This window comes from Sceloporus undulatus, chromosome 1 (genome assembly GCF_019175285.1).
Source record: "Sceloporus undulatus isolate JIND9_A2432 ecotype Alabama chromosome 1, SceUnd_v1.1, whole genome shotgun sequence".
NCBI classification, from domain to species: domain Eukaryota; kingdom Metazoa; phylum Chordata; class Lepidosauria; order Squamata; family Phrynosomatidae; genus Sceloporus; species Sceloporus undulatus.
In genome coordinates, this window is record NC_056522.1 from 85,415,077 (window position 1) to 85,437,128 (window position 22,052).

General features: G+C 39.8%; 1 protein-coding gene across 1 annotated transcript in view; it reads right to left on the reverse strand.

Annotated features, from left to right (window-relative positions):
- The window catches only part of PLEKHG1 (pleckstrin homology and RhoGEF domain containing G1), a 224,315-nt gene that overhangs the window by 24,022 nt on the left and 178,241 nt on the right, over positions 1–22,052 (reverse strand). Inside the window, 14 exon segments of the mRNA XM_042452173.1 lie at positions 47–133; position 1,799; positions 1,848–1,936; positions 1,938–1,943; positions 2,110–2,145; positions 2,147–2,199; positions 2,202–2,259; positions 2,261–2,291; positions 4,288–4,423; positions 7,367–7,428; positions 7,430–7,520; positions 9,801–9,855; positions 15,156–15,225; positions 19,978–20,078. Of these exon segments, the coding sequence (XP_042308107.1) occupies positions 47–133; position 1,799; positions 1,848–1,936; positions 1,938–1,943; positions 2,110–2,145; positions 2,147–2,199; positions 2,202–2,259; positions 2,261–2,291; positions 4,288–4,423; positions 7,367–7,428; positions 7,430–7,520; positions 9,801–9,855; positions 15,156–15,225; positions 19,978–20,078 (876 nt within the window).

A 22,052-nucleotide genomic window follows, 5' to 3' on the forward strand; every position in this document is an offset into this window, starting at 1 on the left:
GACTGTGAACAAGAGCACACTAAAAGGTTTTTTTTAGTTGCTTTACCTTAGCTGGGATTTTGGCAGGGTGGTTTTCCAGGATTAATCTCTTCAAATGAAGAATCCAAATGCGCTTCTCTTGCTGGGATTTAGCCTGTTGCAAGATTATAAAAACACACAAAACATTAGAAAAGAAAAAGTAGTTGTAAGCCTTGTTTGCACTACAGAGACAAATGTTTGACACTGGTTTAATCACATGGTTCAATCTATGGAATTCTAGGATTTGTAGTTTTGTAAAATATTTAGCCTTTTCTGTCACAGAAACTACAAATTCCAGAATCCCATTGGATGGGACTATGGCAATTAAACTGGTGTAAAACTGCATTATTTCTGCAGTGCAGATGCAGCCATAGTTAGAATTAGAAGAAATATAAAGAGAAGGAACACTGGAAAAGAAATCTGGCAATACTGAGAAGAATCTGATTTCCCATGGAAAAACTGGAGCTTCCCTTTCAAAAGGGTCAGACCCCTCCCCCCCCACAGCACCACGGCACCACTTTTAAAATATTTATTTCTGGATACTATTCTTCGCTTATTGTTTTTTAAACACCTTTACTGCTTTTCTGCTATCAAAGGGGCCTTTCAAGGTAGTTCACAACACTTTAATATAGTTCACAAAACTGTAACAATCTAAAGTACAAAGAGATAAAAGGATTGGGGCAACAATTCCGGTTACCAAAGCTTAACAATGTTTTTGGGTGTGCATTTTTAGGTTTTTGAGCTTTCTAGACAAACAGCCGCCCCTTTTTTTTCCCTTCCGTCAAACCGCAATCATCTTCTCTCCATTGTAGATAGGTAAGTAGCAGTGGAATGTTACTCCTGACCTTCCACATAACCCAATCCACAGCATCGCTATCAAGCCAAGGGAATCCATTGGATTGAAGGTAAAGCAAGCGCTCCCAAAGTAACTCACGAACGAATATTCCTTAGAAATCTGCTTGCAGATTAACAATGCCACTCCTGAAATAAAAATTATGAATTCCTTCCCAGTCAGCAGCAAAGGGCAAGTTTGTACACAAACCAGGAGAAGCAAGTCATAGTTGAATATTAATTATTCACCACATAGCCTCAAAAGATAATATGGAAGACGTCTTGAGTGTAATGACAAACCACCACCCATTTTCCAACACACCCCGCAAGGTCCCCAATCCTCTACTTCTCCCCACCACGCCCATCAACCAATTAATCCATTGGAACTCTCACTCCACTCAATGAGAGAACTACAATACAACCTGTTTCCTCCCTGTCTATTCCCCCCCCTCTAAAATTGGCTCCAAAGGATGAACAATATCAGAACCCCGTAGGATGCATCAATTCAATGAATGAAAGAATGGGATTTTCCCACTGACCTCAAACTCACTGCAGGCAAAAGAACATCATTCCAAATCCATTAAAAATATTTTGCTAACCTCAAGGACCAAGGGAACCAGCTCAACGTCTGCTTACAAAAGCCAGTTCTCACCTGGAGTATTACAATTAAGTGAATTGAGACGCTATTGTTAATCCAGTAGAGGGGGGAGGGGTTGTAATAAGGCGAGCCTTGGATCATGCCTAGAGTTTTGGGTGCTACTTTTGGTAGACTACAACTCCCCTATAGCTAAAGCGGTTAATGAGATTGTAGTACCTAAAGGGGTATTATTTCCCAGGCTCTGGAAACAGGCACCACCATTTTCCTACAAAACCTGGAAATGGTCTGCTAATGAAGTGTTGCAACACTGCATTCATAACTCCTGCAATACATATAATCAGAAGTATATACCCTAAGGTCATGCCCAGAATGTATCTGCTGAATTATGGCCCTTAAATACTGAACTGTATGCTGTATCTTTGGGATTTTGTAGTAGAAAACCACTAAAGCTAGTGGTTCCTTTGGTATCACACTTCCACAGCAGAGATTGGCCACACTCGGCAAAAGAAAGAAAGGCTTATCACAGAGGTGATTGTTAAGGAAACTGTGACAAAATTTTTAAAAATTATTTATATTTGAGCACAAAAATATCTCATTTCTTCTCCTTTGGCACACAACTGCTTATTATCTAAGACTGCCCCCATAATAACAACTAGACATACCAAGATATGAGCTTTGTAGGCAAACACCCATTTCCTCCTTTCTCAGTAATAAGCAGCGTTTGTCAAAGAGGAACAAAGTGCGCTCATTTTGGCTCTTATGATGCGGAAGGTTCCTTCTAAAACCAGCTCTCCATAACTAGCAAGGTCTGGTTCCTTTCCAGTTAGTCAGTAAGCTTTGGTATCTCCTGAAAGAGAGGGACGAGTCAGGAAGGGTGTAAATGAACAACACAAAAGTTGCTTCTGAATGTTTTTAAAAACAGCACGAATTATGTAAACTCAGGCCATGCTACTGAGTTTGTTCTACAGCTGAGTAGGTAGGGGGAAGCATTCTGTCTCTACATGAATAGCAATTAACATTTTGGCTCATGGTTTTAAATCTCTGCTAGTCCCAAAAGGAGGAGACCCATTAAATCATTGGAATTTACAGGTATGTAAACTTTACAGTAATTGATCCAAGACGGCAGGCGGGCTCACCGCCCACCGCATTGCCACAGGGAGGCTGCGCGCTTGCCAACTGTCCGTGTGTGTGCCTCGGAGCGCCCCAGCATGCCTGCTAGCGTCCAGGCCGGCTGAGACGGTTGGGAGGGGCCGCTCTACCCCTGAGAGGGCCTCTCTATGGTTGTCCTTCCTGTCCTCCAGGCTGCTGATGTGGTGCAGCCTGGAGGGGGAGGAGCAACCCTCTAGGCCCCTCCCCCTTGCTAGGCCTTTATAGGCCGCACGCGCCCGAAGTTAGAGGGGCCATTTTGCTCGCTCCCCACCCTTCCCTCCCGCCGGGTTGGTGTTGCTTGTCACAACTTGGGCAGAGCACAAGGCCATGATCTGGGTGAGTGGTTCCAGGGCTGCGGAGCACTGGAGTGGGAGTCCTTGTGGACAGGGGTATGCTGAGGGCATACATTGTGGCCATTGCGGGGGGCCATAACGTTTGGCGTGCCGTGACTAGGGGCTATCGAGATATACATCCAGATGGCTGTTATGGCAATACAATGGCCCCAGGGTCATCCCGATTTTCGATCGTGCCGAGGGTGACCGTTGCTGTCATCAAACAACCGGGGTGTTTGTCTGATGGTGCCAGATCATGACCTTATGCTTGGGCCAACCTATACGATTGCTGTGGTTGTTAATGGTCAGTTTAATAAGGGTGGCCTTTCCCCAAGACAAGTTTCTGTGTTTAGTTCGGCAGCACCCCTCCTAGGCAGTAGGTCTGTTCCAGTTGTGACTAAAAATAGGATTTTAGGTCTAGATGTTACAGCAATAAAGTTTTTTGCCATGTGATGCAACCAAATAAAATGTATTTTTAATAAACTGAGCCTAAGCTGAATTATCGGATTGGAGGGAGTGCAGAGAGACCAGTCTTGATGTAGGCATCTCTATAGTTTGCCCGCACATATGATGTGAGCCACCAGAGCCACCCTTCCTCTTATCAGGTTCATATCCCTAATCCCTTTTATTGTATGGGTTTTTCTTCTCTGTCACCTTAAAACCCACCAGTCGTGTTGAATAACTGATGCAAGAAGGAACTATGGTAACTCAACAGCTTTGTGAAAGGTGGAAAACAGTAAGCTTAGCATATATAAACCCAAGCCAGAGAAAGTGAAAAGCAGCCACAATGTCAATGAAAAAAATTTCTTCCTAGCCTCGGAAAGTAGGTGACCAACTGACACCTAGAGAGAACCCAAATACAGAGGAGGGTGTGGAGGGAGTCCATCTTGGCATCCAGTGCAATAAGAAACTGGACCATAATGGCACAAGCCTATTTAAGGCCCCTGAAAAGCATGATAGATAAGCCCGCCTCTCCCCTCACAGACAACCCTAATCCTGTTAGATTAAAGATCTTTCAGAAGAGCCTCCATCCTTGCAAATCTTTCAAATTGCTCTCTATTGCAGCCACCACAAGACCAAGGCAACTCTTCCACTGCCTGATTGAGCAGATGTGCAGCCCAGCTAAAGCCCACATTGCAGGAGACCTCGCTGCTACATTTATCTTTGGCTAAGGGGAGGAACATACATCCCTTGGGAAAGTAAATTTTGTGATCAGTATACACAAAGGTCAAATTCAGTTCACGCTGAATCTTTGAAAATGCTGTTGTGCAGTACATATACAGAAAAGAACTGATAAGCGGTAAAAGATTCATGATTTGGGAAGTTTGGTGTTTTGTTTGGGGTTTTTTGTCTGTATGCTCACCTGCAGTCGGATAGCAATGTTCATGTTTCCTCTTCATGTCATTAATATGCCATGCGAACCTCTGCATTGTATCATGGGCATCTAAAACCACAATCATTAGCCTTCAGTGTTCCTTGTCAAGATGGTTTCTATCTCCTAATAAGGAGAGAAAAAAGCAAAATAACCCCACATTAAGCAAGAAGTCCTAATTTTCTGATCCTGACACATTTCCAGATGCAGCAGCCCATCTTTTTGTGGGTCTCTAGAGCAAGTTTTACAAAGTTACAAAATACCGTACTGTGAATGGTGTGCACCTACACAAACCTGCTCCAATAACACAGATCTCTTTCTTCTCGCCCCGTATGTGTGAGGTTCTCCTTCAGCCCCACCATTGCTCTATCCAAACCAGGGCACTGCATCTCTCTCTCCTCGCGCTCCTCCTCATCTCCCTCTACCTCTCTCCTCTCTCTCGCTCTGTGTGTGTGTGTGTGTGTGGTTCTTTCTCCTTATTCCTCTCAGTCTCCTGAATCTTCAGGGCTTGGTTTTTTTTTTTTTTGTTATACCTAGATATCCATACATGTACAACTTTATCCCAAAGCATGGTTCCTATTAGAATGTGCAAGGAAATCTGCAGCTTCGGGAATTGGCTGGACTGAAGCTAGTAGGAAACACTACACAGGACACACTGCAATACTACTGTCACCTATACAGTAAAAGTCTCAAATGATTGGAAAAGTCTTATAATTAACTCTTTGGTTAGCATCAAAGTCATTTGAATGCCATACCACATCCGCTAAATCAGTGGCTAAAGTAGGCAAGACAAGATTATGTCAACTTTATGACAAACATGCAGAACGTTGTGATCTAACCAATTAACAACAAAACAAACCGCTTTGGTCTAATTTGGAAAAGCGGTTTATAAATAAACATTAGTATTATTATTATTAATATATTATTATTATTATATTATTATTATTATATACAGCCCAAGATCATGTTTTGGACCATGGCTTTTGGGTCGCTGTCCCAGTTAGAATATCCTTTTGGATATGTAAACATAGATAAACTAGAAAGACACACTACATAGATTGGACAGAAAGATAGATACTAGAGACATTTAGGTATGTCACAGTCCTTGGCAGGCAGTAAACAAGGAGGATTATGACTGAACTTTTTTTGTTTAAGGCATGTCTTAAATCTGGGATGGAAAACATGGTTATCCCCAAGCTGGGCCAGTACACACTGGGTGACCTTTGGACAAATTAACATGCTCCTCAGCCTCAGAGGAAGGCATGGCAAACCTCGGAACAAATCCTACCAAGAAAAACACTGTAATAGGTTATGGTCTTAGGTCACCTTAAGTTGGAAAATGACCTGAAGCCACATCAACAACAAACTCTACATATAAAGGATGAAAACTGAGGCTTGTCTCTGACAGAAGGTAGACAGGGGAAAGCTGTAAAGAGCAAGACAGTAGTTAATGAGAAACACTGGGGTAGAGTTTTGGGGAGCTGTGAATGATTAAATGTTCAGAGGTTTATTCCCACCCCTCGCGGCCTTGCCATTCAACAACAGAACACAATACCAGATTAACATGGAAATCAGAGTCACACAGGATAGATAGATAGATAGACAGACAGACAGACAGACAGATAATAGATAGATAGATAGATAGCTATCCCACCTCTTCCATGCCAGCATTCTCTGCACGATGCCAGCCACAGATATGGAAATGCCACAAATAAACGCTTCTAGAACAAATGGTCACATAGCCTGAAAAACCCACATAAAAACTATCGATGCTGGCCATGAAAGCCTTTGACTTCCACAGTTCAGGGGTTGTTTGATCTACTTATGCTTAATAAACTTCTACTTGTTTATTTTCTTTTTTTACAACGTGTCTAGCTGTTCCCGTTTTGATAGAGGGTCTGGTCATACATACCACAGAAAAACACCCACTGGTCCAAATGGGAGTCACCTTGAGACCAAGTACACTGAACCAGGGAGGGCTCTTCATGGAAAGAGGTGAAATTAATGACAGGAGCCTAAGGTTTGTAATACGGGGCACCTTGAGAAGGGATCCATCACAAAAACAAAGCAACAGTAACAGAGAGAAAGTGGCAAACATAACCCCAGTGAAGAGAACGATACCTCAGACTCAAAGGACAACTATCTGTTCACACCTCTCATTGTTTAGGGTGCAGGTGAGAGCCTGCATTTCGAATTTCTTGTACACAGATAAGAAAGCTAATTCCTTCTGCCTGCAAAAGGTTTAGCTTTTACTTATCTGTGTACAAGAAATTCGATATGCAGTTCTCTCACCTGCACTCTAAACAATGAGAGGTGTACCAGATAGTTTTCCTTATTGATGTTGCCGCAAGGATTCCCTTTCTTGTCCAAATAGCAATAGACTATTTTTGTCCAAATATATCAATAGGCTTTAAAAAAGGAAGAGTATTTCCAAGTTAACAGACAACTCCATTGTCCAAGCCACTTTCCCATCACCTGTATGGATGTTGGCTGGGAACAAAAAGCTGACAGAAGAAAATCAACAATTTGATAAGTTGTGTGAGAAAAACTACTGGAATCCCAGCATCCAAAAGAGCTCTAGATCAGAGCAAGCCTGATATTTCCCTGGAGGCAAAGATGACTAAACTGAGGCGCTGTTGTACTTTGGCCACAACATGGAAGATTGGAGTCAGTAGGAAAAAGGTCAAACTATACATTGCATTATTGATGCTGGGAAAGGGGGAGGGGAGGGCATAGCAATTCTTCTGATCTGAATAGTTGTCTGTTCTCAGTTTCTCTGCTAAATACCTCCTTCCTTTCTGGTTGCTACTCTACAAACAAAAGTTGATTTTGCAGTCACAAGGACCTCTAAGGGTGAACAAACATGGATTGGAACAAGACTTTCAGTAGGAAGCCAGGTGCAGGATTCCTGATCTTCACATTTGTATCATCTCCAAAGGTGTTTAGTGGATAAATGGCCAGTTTATACAATTTTGAAAAAAATAACACAAACATGTAATTTGACCCTTACTGTCTAGAGCTGTACAATGCAAGCAAACATCCAAAGAAGAGGTACTTAAAGCCAACATACGTGTAAAAGCAGGTGATACTTGAGTATTCTCTGGACAGGTTTTAAGAGATAGGATCCAAGGGTAGAGAAGCTGTAAAGCCTCTTGTCTTTCTCTGAAAAACTTGGCCAGGGATTTGTTCCTCATGCATTCTGTTAGTACAGACACTGACCCTGTGAATAATATAAGCACAATCACTGTGTAATCATACATTAATATACAGAAAATTACAGCTTCAAATGCACAGCACTGACCATACTGAGTACCTCCATAAGGCCACTTCAAGCACGTGCAAGATTCTTACAAGTATTGCTTTTGGCAACTGTACAATCTACAAACTGTAATTACTGACTTTGCCTAGGGTTTAAAGATGCTTTCCTTCATCACAGTTCTTTCGCTTTGAAGATCCTTGAGAAGAAAGGTGTCTTGCCACTAGAGTTTGCACTTTAAAACAGCAGAGAGTGCTACTGTATCAAAGATATCATGATATCATAGAACAGGAGAAAGCAGGTACAAATTATTGATGCCCCAAGTCTATGTTGCGCGTATCCTTTGCCTTTGGGGTAGAGCAGCCCTATTTCCAGTGAGAGAGCAGGAAGAGTAGGCACTAGCTGTGCTCACAACAGAATGCAGTGTTTGGTATGCAGCAAAATAACCTCAAATTATATACCAAATGCTGTAGAGGGTCGGTACGTTTTGAGTGTGACAGTACCCAGGCTTTTTGCTCTTAATGCGTGCAGGGTCAAGGCAAGAAGTGAGTAGTACATGAGGGAGGCATATATAAAGACTTGCTTCAAATTTTGTGAGAGGAGAGCCTCTCACAAGAGTTTTTGGGTTCAAGAGACCTCTATTCTTATGGCAGCCTAAAACTGTTATAAGGGAGCTGGATTTATAACATTTGAGGTTGTATTTATAAAGGCTTGGTTCACATACACCAGTTAGTCTTGAGCTACCTTGGCATAGTCTGTTTTGCTGTTTGAAAAATTAGTCAACACTAGCTGGGTATAGAGTGCCAGAATGAAAACTGGAGAGGGCTCCTGTACCTTTCAGCACATATTGGTTGTCCACACAACCAAGTGTCAAATTATACCTGCTTAAATTCCTTATCTACATAACTATTAAAAGCAGTGCATCCCTAGGTAATTCATGGTGTCACCCCCCACACACATTGACTTCTTTCCATAACCACATCATACAAAATCCTTAGTAATGTTTTTGTACTAATGTTAGTCATAAATCATTATCCAATATATCACTGGATGTAATGGTAATAGTTGAGAAATAAACAACTATCAAAATAAAAACATACCATTAAATTACAACACAACACACAGCCTAAACACATATACAGTGGTACCTCGGGATAACGAAATACCCAGGTTACGAATTTTTCGGATAACGAATAAATCCCATAGGGATTTATTGTTTCAGGTTCGAAAGTTTTTTCGGGTTACGAAAAAACTCCGGCGCTGTTTTAAATGGAGCCGCGGCAGAGCCGCGGCTTTTTTCCCCATTAGCGCCTATGGCAATTCGGCTTACGAAGGTTTTTCGGGTTACGAAATTAGCCGCGGAACGAATTAATTTCGTAACCCGAGGCACCACTGTACATGTACATAGTTTTGTGTGATTAAAGTGAAAATTGGGAAGATATTATGTTTTTAAAGAAAAAGAAAAATTTTAAATTAAATTTAAAATATATATATTTTAAAAAATTAACATTTTATTTTTTTAAAAAACAACTGGGGCCTCTCCTTTCTCCTTCCACTGGGACTTCGCCCCATTCTCACTATCTCTTCAATTTTAATTCAGACATAGGCAAATGCCACTGCCCATTTCTGCCAAAAGGCAGATTTTTTGGGAGCAGTGAACGTCACCCCCTCCTTAGGGTATAACTGAGGGAAGATCTGAAACACACTCCCTAGTGATGCCCCTGGGGACAGGAGCCCTGACAAGTTTTCACCCTGGCAACAAATCCATTCTTGGCAGGCCTGCCCCCACCTTACTCCAAATAAATACTTCTACCTGGTAGGCAAAACAGAGAAACCTTACAAAATGGCTGGCTGGATATGTAGGCTTCACAGTCCTATGTACTGTATGAGTAGCCTAACAACATGAAATACCTAGTATATTATTTTTAAGAACTCAAACTTCTCCTTCATGATATGTATTATGCTGCAGTGCACATTCTCAGCATTCAGTAGTTACCCCATGAACTGGAAAATCAAGTATTATTCTATTTTCAAATGAAGTCATTAGTCTGCAATAAATGTAATATCTTACTTGATGTTTCATACAGGCACCATTCAGAGAAGCATGAATCCTCTTTTCTACTTTCTTTCTTGTTATTTGCCTTTCTTAATCATAATATCATATATTTTTGCCTGAATGCTAATTTTTATAGTCGTATTTCAATGTACTTATCAGCTTTCAAAAGAACACATAAAAAATAAAACACTCCTACCTTGGATAATTGGTACAATACTGTGTGTATATGTGGAAATCTTCACTCTGTATAAGATCAGGAGGGAAAAGGTTCATTTAGTATATTGGTTTTATCACAACACTGTAGAAATTTTTGAAATCATCCCTTATATAGAAACCGCCTTGCATAGAACTCAACATTACTTGCCATCATTTTTACAGCTTCACTTCCATCCATCCAAAAATACCAATATATGACAAGTTTTTCTACCCATTCATGTACAGACAAAACTTAGTTACCATAAGTGTGTAACAGTGCTATTTAGAAATCTTTTTCTGAAAATAGACTCACATTACTGTCATTTAATTCACTGTGAAATATCACCCATAAACCTAATTGCCAGTCCCAAGTAGTGCGGACCTATTGATCCAATATAATTTATATAGGAGCTCTTACCATTCAGCAATTGATTCAATAAGTCTACTCTATTTGGGACTAGGAATTGGACTTAGGTTTTATTGTTTATTTCTTCATCTTTCTCAGAAATAGGAAATTATATTTTTCTTTCCACAATGTACAGATTTCTGATTAGCCAACAAGAAAGCAACAATTCAGGGCAAAACTACAGTAAGTAGCGTGCAAAGCTGAGAATAGTTTATCTTTTATTGAACAGGCATGGTTTTAATTTCAGTGTTGAGCAGCTACATTTTTATACTGCCTACCTTCTGAAGCAAGTTAACAAAATAAAACCAAAACTCAAGAATGTAACAGTAACATTATAATAGTAAACATAATATCTAAAACAAATAAAAGCCAAAATTAACAGCAAAGGATATCAGAAGTGTAAGAGTTTAAAAAGCACTAACATGTTTTTAAAGGCTAAAAAGCTTGAGAGAATAAAGAAGCCTTTGCCTGGTACTAAACCATTGCAATGTGGGCATCAGTTGAGTCCACATTGGCTTAGCACCACTGAGAAGACTCACGCTTTTGTGACTACCCCTCATCTTGCTTGACAAGGACATCTGGAAAAGAACCTCAGAAACCTTTCCCTCAATGTATGCATTTTGTACGCTTAAACAGGTTGGTTTGTAATATTTTTCAAATATGTAACCTTTTAGGTGTGCATGACAACTGGAGAGGATTCCTGTTCCTTTTAATGGCTGTGTAGAAGAAAGGTTTTCAGCAAGTATTGCATGTTACCTGGTTATGTGATGAGCATTACCTGCTGAAATTCCCTTTTCTACACAATCCTTAAAGAGACAGGAGCACTCTCTAGTCTTCAGTCTGATATTTCAAATAGAAGTGGCTACTGGGAAAGAGGAAGAAGATACTGAAGCTCACAGTTTTTTTCCCAGTCATGGGAAACCAGATGATACACACATGCTTTTGTCAATAGTTCTGCAAACCATGAATTGGATGAATTTGCTTTAAAAAACAAAAAGAGTCAGTTAATGCAATCTCCACACCCTTGGTCTTAAACATTCAAGCTGAGGGTATGCAAAGCAGAAGAGAAGGATAAGGATTTATGGAGCATTTCACAGTGCATGAGGTCATCTGGTAAGCATAGTGTACCTGACTTTTCTTTTTTAAAAAAGAACTTGCTGCTCTACTTAAAAGACTGTCTTATTATTAGACAGTCACAGCCCACTCAGTAATTATAGAAGACTTCAGCTGAGCCTTTGCTGATGTGTTAGGCCTGCATTTCTGATTTGAAATACATATATTGTAGCTGTTTTCACTCACATGAAAAACAGTAATGGTGAATTACAATCTATTAAATGTGTAGGCTTTAAATTAACAGCTACAGCTGAAAGCTACTCCTGCCATGAACTAATAATAGAGTCAACCACAATCTACTCCAGAAACATTACAGTCTGTAATTAGGAAGTGGAATAAGTTCACATTCTAGTTCTCATTGTAAGAGAGGTGAGGATTCTCCCTTCAAATGCAAAATTCAACATTCAAGTTGTATCCTAACTGTAAATAAGATTTTAAAAGCAAGCAAGTACAAAAAACACAAGAAACAGCTATTTAGTTCACTATAACTATGCTAAACATTTATGGTCAATTAATCATAACATCATGTAACTGTGAAACATCCTGCAAATGAAATTGTTGCCCATTATCCTAAGAATTATATTTTTTCTTCTGTATTTCAGCAGATGTTGTCATGAAAGTATACAATTGGGATTAGAAAATGAACTGAAGTCAGCAGTTATTGTAAGACCCATTCAAAAACCAATCAAAAATATAAAGATGATTGGGCAACACCCAATGTTACATGTGTGACTTTCATTTGCCCAATGGGACTTTCCTTTCTGTCCTTCCCTGAAGGCCCCAGTATATTCCAGTACTGTTCTGAAGGGTCCTGCAATCCACCAGAAGAGTTCTGGAGTTGGACTAGGGGATGCAGGTGTGGAAGCTGAATGCATTCTGCCCTCCCTGTCCACTCTGGCACCCAAAAAAAACAGTCAACCTAACAATTTCTTTGTAAAATATCTAGGCTGCCAGCTGTGTACTTCAATTGTTGCAGTCATTCAGTTAATGTTTCCTGGTGTTCATGCATAAATGCATGTTTTAAAAATGCCCAGAATATCAGTAAGCAAAGGCAAAGAGGCCTGGCTTTCATTTTTGCTTGTAAAGCTTTTGTGATCTGCAAAAGTCTGTTATTTGCTGCTGGGGCCTTTGTTCAGGATGTTGTTGGTTCATTGGTTGCTATTCCAAGAGCATGTTCTCTACTACTCCCAGGCTCCTCCAAGTTCTTAGGCTTTCTGGCCATGCTGGATGGGGAAATCCTGGAAGTTGTAGTCCAGCAAATATTTTTCCATGCTCTGATGGCTTCCATTCATATGTGGTTTATCGATATATGGGCCTGAATGCTATGCTAGTCATGACTAAAGTACAATTACTCAATTAATGGGTTTCACTTAAGTGTTTACTCAACATTCGATAATTGATTCAATGGTTCTACTCTACTTAGGAATCACCAACAGCATTTTAGCTAGAGGAACAACTGGTATTGGTTATATACAGTATGAACCCCATATCAATGGGACCGGTACCCATGGTTTCAATTATCCATGTCCAAAAAAATTATGTTTTCTCTAGCCATTTTCTAGTCTCCAAGGCAACTCTGTGGTATGCTTCTGGCAGAGGTTGACCATAGGGTCACACTGGAGGATTGAGAAATGCCTAGAAAGGTGTTCTCTCTAAGAATCTCTGTGTCACTCCAGTGTGACTCAATGGTCAACTTCCACCAGAAGTAATTCATTACAATAGGGTTTGCTATTATCCATGGTTTCATATTTCCACAATTAGTCAGGGAACACATTCTCTGCAGAAATGGGGGTTCTACTGTAGTTGTATTCCACTGAACCAGTGTTTTCTGCAGTAATGGTTGGTGGCTCTCATATCAGTGTAATAGTGAAACCATTCTGGGTTTTCATGCAAACTTTAACGGCCATATTCAAGTTACTGAATCCTATTCCCAAGCCAGTTTCAGGACCTTGGTTAATTCAAGTTTGGACTAAAACCCTGAGCTGCTTCACTGACCCACTGACAAGGGAGCTACCCGTCCCCCACAGATTCTCTCCAAGTGGGTTGTGACTTTCTTCATACATTTCAGATTCCACAAATTCACTGAGGTGGATTTGGCTTGCTATGGAGATGAAACACTGTGAGTTTTAATATCACACCAGAGGAACAACCTTAACTAATGTGGCTATAAAACAAACAGGGAAAAGAATGATATATTAAAGTTTAGTAGAAATATAATTAACATTCAAATTAATGATTTGTATTAGTATTACAAAATTGATGGAAATCCTTTAGACAGCATCTGGCATCCTAATGGTGACTTACTGTGGCACAAGTCCAACTTATGCCTGCATAAGCCTGTTTTGGTTTGTTTTTTTGTCACTGTAGAGGTTAGAATTCTCTACTGACCTTGTGCAATGACTAAACTCCACCCCAAACCCACTATTCAGTTGCTTTAACCTCCCACCAGCATTTTACTGACCAGTAGTGAAGAACAATGGAGCAGCTCCTATAGCTGGACATACATCACTGAGGTCAACCTCCTAGACTTCTGGAAGAATCTTTGGAGGTCCCAGAGGATACCTTATCACTGCGCATCCAGATATAGAAACACAGCTGGATGCTTCTGTGCCACTTCCCCTCTTTCTACCAGCCAGTAAATTGGTGGTGTAGGGGGAATGCAGTAGCTAAATGTGGGTTGGGAGGCATGAGGGGGAAGATACTTTGTAGCTTTTCCTTGTGTGGAACTTTACAATACTTCTCCTGACCCAGGATTTTGGCCAGTATTCTAGATATTTTGTTTTAATGCTTTGATTATTTATAGTTCTATCAAACTTGCATTTCTCCTTGGCATGTGAAGAAGGATCTTTTGATGTTCAGTGAGAACTGAGCAGCATGGATAGTGGCCAACAGACAAGCAGCCATAAATCCATGCAACTATTAACATCTTGCATGACTTAAAAGAAAGAAAGCTCCCAAGTATAAATATACAAACATTTATTTTAAGACATAAATATGTCCTTCCAGATGATACCACCATATTAAGTTTGACACAATGAATACAAGTAACTTTTATTGAGGTAAGCAAGGCTGGAGAGAGGAGGAATATAAGGGGAAATAGGTTCGGGGCAGATTGCTAACCAAACTGGACAACACCTGCCTTCTGTGTTCTCTCTCTGGTGCTCAGCTGAAAGGACAAAATTATTTCCATACCTCTAAGGTATAACACATACAGCCCACAAAGTACTTTGGAAAAAGAACCAAGAGTCAGTTTTCCCCCAATCACACACTTCTAGGCCACCCACCACTACAGAGCTCTCAGGCAACCTCAGCAGAAGGGGGAAAAGATGTCTTCATTGTAGAGCCAAAAAATAAGCATTGAGCCACATCAAAATGTCTAGATATTTTTGAAATGTAAACATGAATTTGTTAATGGATCTGAATTTGTATTGAAATATGAAACATAAGTCTGAACTGAACTAAAAGTTGAGCATTTGTCCATGCCAAACTGTAAAACTATTTGGCTTTTGTGTGATTACATTTGCAAAATTACCTCTCAGTTGTAAGCATCGATATCATCATAGTTTTTTGTGGGTTTTTGGACTATGTGGCCATGTTCTATAAGGGTTTATTCCTGATGTTTTGCCAGCATCTGATGCTGGCAAAACGTCAGGAATAAACTCTTATAGAACATGGCCACATAGCCCGAAAAACCCACAAAAAGCTATGGATGCCGGCCATGAAAGCCTTCGACTTCAAACTGATATCATCCTCTGGAAATGTTATGTACAAAGAGGCTGCAATAAAACAGAGCTCAGACTAACATGAACAAGAAAATAATATCACTTACCTTAGATACAAAACATTCTGCTATAGCTACTGGGTCACTGTCACAGTTTTCCAAGTCTTGTAAAAGTTCACTAGTTCAAACAAACAAAAAAGGGAAAACTGCTAGTATTTTTTTCTAAACAGAAATTCATATAAGAACATATACTGTCTGCAACTGAAATGTTGCATTTTTAAAGCACCGTAGGTTACAATAAAGGATCCCCATTTAATATTGTTTTCTGCTATAAAGTTACAATGACATTAATGTTTTATTTGTTACTATTATTCCAATATTTCCTTTTACAGTTATGACTATAACATGACCAAATTATGCAGCACTTACATGTAGCTTCTAAGCTTCCTTTTACAATAGGATTACAGTGCTCCCACATCATACATGGGCACGCCATACGGGGCTTCAGCATGTACTGAAACCCACGCCAGAAGAAGCAATGGTGCACACATCTGTGGTGCACACACCTGTGGTGCACCGCATTCATGAGCACCATTGTTTTTAATGGGACTCCACCATACACAGTATTTCCCTTCTGCAGGGGAAACGGATCCCTTTCGTAAGGAAAGGGCCCACTGTACTTGGACAAAACTAACATTTTGATTTCCCATTGCATTAGAATGATTAGATTAGACAATATTATTAAGTCTTGTTCCTACTGCTACAAAAACATGGAGGCACACACATCTCTATCTCCACAGCGCTGCTCTTTTCCAAGATAGCTTTATGTAACTCCTACTCCACATATGTAATAATAAGAGAGAGAGAGCTACTGACAGCTGCTGTTTGAAATGCAAGATCTTGTCATGACAGTCCCCATACGCTATGGATACCAAGGAGAGACCAAAAGTGCAAGCATCTGTGTTGAGCCAAAACAACACCCCAGTTCTAGCAGTCTCCATCTACATTATGACTAGGCTTTTGGAAAGCTAATAGGTCTTAACTGCCCATTCAGGACCATGCTATGCCAATAATATTTTTCATTACAATAAAGGAAAATCCATTTTAGAAACCTCCAATGTGAAAATCACAGCTGAACTCTAAGGGAAATCTGATGACCCCTGACTCCATGCCACCATTGTGGTTGCCATGCATTACAAGCTCACACATGTATCTCCTTCTCTCTGAAGTGTACTTTCCCAGCCCCATCCTGCTACGCTACCCTCAGTGATGATAAACTCCCCTCCAAGAAAGTCAGCCTGAAGGCATTAAAGGAGAAAAGAGAAAATACCATGCCCTACTTAAGCTCCCAAATCTTTTCCTGCACAATACAGGTTTTTTTTTACAACTTTGCCTTGTAGGGTTTATAAACAAGCTTTCATGTGCTGGCTGTTTATCTAACTTTGATCTACTGGAGGGGTAACCAAATAGCTTTTGTCATTAATTGTTTCTGTAAGTAGATGCAACTTATTTTCAGACAAAAGACTGCAGATAATTCACAGTACAAGTCTGACCTTTACAGCATATTATCAGTGATAATCCTGATTGCCACAGCATTTTCATTCTTTTGGTATGTTCTCTCTATGTGATTCCCTGAGGAACTGAACTCATACGTATAAGCTGACTTCATCTGTGTTGACCAGAAAACCCCCTGCTAAATGTTAAAACTGAACATTAAGAAAAAAATAATGACCACAGATGAATTTACATCACTTTAAAGCAGATGGTGAAAACAATGAAACTGTGTGTGGCAGTAAATGGTCCATGGTGCAGGGATTGGTGGGCATGTAAACACCCACCCGTCCCCGCACCAGCCCAGGGACCAATCTGGATTGGGTCAAGCCCTTCCTATCCTGGCCCATCTGCTCAGGAAAAAAAAATGAGGAGACATGTTCCACATGCTCTGGGATGGTCAACCATTTATTCAGCGTTTGAAAAGCCCAACGCATTTTGGCCACAGGGGCTAGAAACAAATACAAATATGCATATAATTATTAAAAAGACAGAACAACACTTAATGAACTATAACATAAAAATACCCATACTATTCATATCAAAATTATAAGCTGAGTAATCACCTAGAGAGATTGCATCAGATGTCCCTGTGTTGTATTTCAAGACATATTTCAAGTTATGCCTTTTCAAGGTCTATCTGCAATATGTATATACAGTGCACTCGTGCCACACGCAGGCACATTATACGCTGCTTTCAGCATATGCTGAAAGCAGCACCACTTCTTCTGGTGCTGTGCACTGGAAGAAACAATGGTGCATGTGCCCGTGGCACGCATGTGCCGCCACGAGCATGAGCCCCATTACTTGCAATCGGGGGGGGGGGGGGTCCAGAATGGATCCCCTGCATAAAACAAGGGTGCACTGTATAAAGAAATGTTGCATATTCTGTTCCTTTTAATCTCTATGATCCTATATTTTGGAGAGTGTTTACAACTCCATTGAGTTTGAAGGGTAGGTATACTTTTGAATAAACAGTTGACCATCCCAGAGCACACAGAGCTTGTCTCCACATTGTTTTGTTTTGTTTTGTTTTTTTTGCTTTTCTACATGCTTAAGTGTAAAGATATATCATTGAATAATAAAGTTAAGATTGTCCATGCCATCATATTTCCCATTTCTATGTATGGTTGTGAAAGCTGAACAGTGAAGAAAGCTGACAGGAAAAGAACTCATGTGAAATGTTGTGCTGGAGAAGAGTTCTGCAGATATCCTTGATTGCCAAAAAGACAAATAAATTGGTACAGGAGCAAATCAAGCCTGAATTCTTCATAGAAACCATGTCCTGAAACACATGGGCTAAATGAAATGGCTTCTGGCCATTTTGGAGGTGTGGTGTTTATCCAACACATTCCCCAAAAGTGGCCAGAAGCCATTTTGATGCTGCAATCTTTCCAAAGGACCAGATCAAAATGGACCCATTTTCATCCAGCTCCTGTAGCGTGTGGCTTGAGACCACAGGCAGCTGCCCACTTTCCGAGCAGCCATGCAGTCGCCATGTTCCTGACCCGATCGCAACCAGGACCACTCCTTCTTGGCTGCCCATTTCACCCCTAAGATGACTAAAATAATACTGTTGTTCTTTGGTCATGTTACAAGAAGACATGACAAACTAGAAAAAGCAGTAATGCCTGACAAGGCAGAAGGTAGGAGGAAAAAGGAGACAACATTACAGGTGGATAATCAAGGAAGCCAATCAAGGAAGCCAATAAATCAAGAAATAAACTGACATGAGAGAGGTTAGAGAAGCTTGTTTCAATCTGGGTAAACCTTTGGTTTTTAGAAGTTCATGATAACTGGATGATGACAAACCTAATGAAGTAGAAGCAGAGAATGAAACTGATACTGATAAACAGGACTGCATCCACACTGCAGAAATAATCCAGTCTGACACCACTTTAACTACCATGGCTCAATGCTATGAAATTCTGGGAACTGTAGTTTTATGAGACATCTAGCGTTCTCTAGCATTGAGTCATGACAGTTAAAGTAGTGTCAAAGTGGAGTATTTCTGCAGCGTGGATATAGCCCTCAGCTCAGAAAATGAGTCTGATTAAATGGCATGCCTATTCATTGAATCTTAGTCCCTCTTCCTTCCACACACTTCTCTCCTCCTCCCCCAATTCCTTTTATGGGAGTGTGTGCTTTATGTCTGTTCAATACTGTGCAGAGGAAATATAAATAATTTTTCTTTGTTAATAATGTTGATGCTTCCTTTTGTTTTTTTATTGTTGTTTGTTTTTGTTGGCTAGCACTACTTAAACTAGCAAAACCAAAGAGGTTCCATAGAGTTCAGGAGATTGTTACTCAATTTGTTACAAATAAAAATTAAAAATAAATAAATAAAAGTAAATTCCATTTGTAATAATTGTTTGAATACACAGTATTTTAATATACCAATTGTGATAATTTTATGCCAAATCAAATTGTACATAGTCATATTTTGTGTTCCTAAAGTAACAGTGACTTTTAATGTGTAAAAAGTGCTAATGTTGCATTTTTTTTTCAATTTTCCTGAAAATGTCAATTATTTTCTGGGGGGAAAATGGGGGGAAAAACTTTTCTTTTCCATGGCTTCAAAAATTTCCAGAAATTTTATATCTCTAGTCCTGATCCCCTGCATGCTCATCTGCAAGCATTGATAACAAGAATAAATGCAGGGGTCCTTGTAGCTTTGGTAAACACCAACACCACCAAGAGGGAGAAAAAGAAACAGGTACAGTGAAGACCACTCTGAAAGATGCATACCTCCCAGCTGCAGAGAGAAGACAGTGTGCAGTATTTTCAGAAGCTTCCCATTCCTATCATATTCTACAGGTTGCTATGGCTAGATAATACCCCAGACCCTCACTACTGGCCATGCTGTCTGGGGCTTGTGAAAAACATGTGGAGGGCACCAGGTGGCCCACCCCTATATTCAGCAACAGGAAAAAGTAAGCTACTTTCCAAACTTGGCAATTGCTCTAACAGTCCCCAATCATTATCCCCCATAGAAGAAGATAGCAAGAGGAAAAGAGAAGAAGGTGAACACCTATGGAGTCAGAAGAACCTTGGTATTTGTTTTCCTGTTGTCTAAGTTGATATATAAGAAGCACCTGTTCTACACCCACCTAGAAATATTTTTAAATAAAGTAAGATTTCCAAATGAGTTTGTCAATAGGAGTCATGGTAGAACCTCATAAACACTTTATGCTTCTTGCTTCTTGTTTTATGTTAATACCACAGCTATATTTGCTATATTCTGTACTGAATTATACACTCTCTTTTCTTTCCTTTTTTTATTTCAGTGTTTAACCTGCTGGTGGACTGGGGGAACCTAACAATCACTTTTATTAGTAGTCACCGTATACGCTTTCAGTTAAGTCAAACATTTACTTACCTATTGAAATGGTAGATATCTTTTATGTTTCCAAACAATGCTGATCGTTCCTCTGTCCCCAAAGAAAGCTTGGATTGGTTAGTGATACAGTCAAGGTAATCCTACAAAATAAATGAAAATGGTGTCTTAAACATGTCTGTTCTTTTATTGCTCAGTAAATGGAACTATCTTTAATTGTGCAAGATGGATCCTCCCTGGATCAATTTCACTTTCTATTACTGTAATCCTTTCAATAGCTTCACTCTGAACAGTCCTTCTATTATGGAAGATAACAATACTTATCTGTTCACCAATACCAAAGGAATAAACCCAAAGACTGAATGCTTTCCTTTGCTTCCCAGACTGTACATTGTATGTTTTCAAACTGCAAATGTATTCAGATTTCACTCATAGTGACAACTTAATGATCAGCATTAATTATTCAATAAAATCAATGACATCTTCCTATATTAAACTTTTTTTAAAAACAGGTATTATTAAAACACCTGCATTTCAAATAGATAGTACTGTATACGCAGAAGTCTGGGATGGAAATGTCTATGTTACACACTTTTTAAAAGCATTCTTAAAATTCCAAAAATGCAATGTAATAAAAATGTCATAGTTTCCAGTTTGAAAAGAATAAGGCCTCTGTTCTTTTGAGGTGCCCACCTGGTGCAGTACTGATTATTTTCATGTGCTTTGTTGAAACATAACATAGAAAATATAATTTGCAAGCAAATCAGTTATGCAACATATGATTTAGGCCATAGGAACAAGAAAATATAAATGAAGGAGGAAAACATTACTTTAACTCAGTGGTTTTGTAGCCTAGAGATTTTAATTGATTTTAAAGAACTATTTTAATTATCTTGTTTTAATGTGTCAAATTGTTTAATAAGATCTTAGTCTATTTAAATTATCGATTAATTTATGTTATTGTATGCTACCCTGAGATTCTATTATCTGTGTTGCATTATAAACCCAGTGGGTTTACAGGGCTCAGATGGGATTCAAATCCTGGTCTCCAGAGTTATAGTCCAGCACTCAAATCACTACACCGTACTGGCTCTCTACTAATCAGGGCTAAATCCAATTGTTGGTCCCAACCTGAGTAAATTAATGACATAAAGTTTCCATTGGTTCAGTTGACCTATTCTAATTAAGACTACAACTGGACTTAGCCCTTAGAACAGAGGTGAGCTGTTCGACCATAACTCCCACCAGCTCTAGGCAGTATAGCTTGTAGTGGGGAATATTAGGTGTTGGAAGGCTGTACTTTGTCTATCATGATTTAGTGTTATTTCAATAACATTTATAAAGAAATGCTGCCAAAGAAGGAAGAGAATAATGTAAGAGTGAGAACAGCTGGAGCTGTGTTAGTAACACCCTGAGATGATCCGTGGCCTGAGGGTTTATACAACACACGGTGGCATTTTACCAATGGCAACAATACTAAATTCAAGGAACTCTGGAAAAAAATAGAGGAATCATCAGGGCCTCTTTGTAATACAGAGAATGCATTCTAAAATGCAAGCAAGAAAATCATAGTGTCCACACAAGATGATCATGAAAGATAAACTAGCAGTCAAAATATCTGTGCAAAATCTGTATTTGGATAATTAAAAAACCACAGAATACTTATCACAAGGACACCACAAAAAGATGAACATAGTGGATTTATAAGCATTTGTAACTGGGCTGCACTGTTTTATAACTAATATTCTCCTCATGAGCAATGACTAATGGCTGAAGCAGATGGCCCTGAAGGGATGGCTTCAAACCACCCTGGAGAAAGCTGGGTGTGAACCACGGCAACCACACACCATGGCCCCAATCAGGCCAGCTTCTGCCCCAAATAGGAGCGGAGAAAATCAGTTCCTATTTGGGGTGGAAAAGAGCTGCCTCTTTGCTCCTGGAGCTGGCTTTTCACTGACTCCAGAGCAAGTGACGTCTAAACACCACGCCTGAGTCACCTGGAAGCCAGCCAGCGTGTAATCACCAGTGTGGCTTCCAGGTGACTTGGGGGTGTGGCATGTCTAAATACCATGCCCTCAAGCCAGCTAGAAACCGGATTTATCAGGCCATCTGTTTTG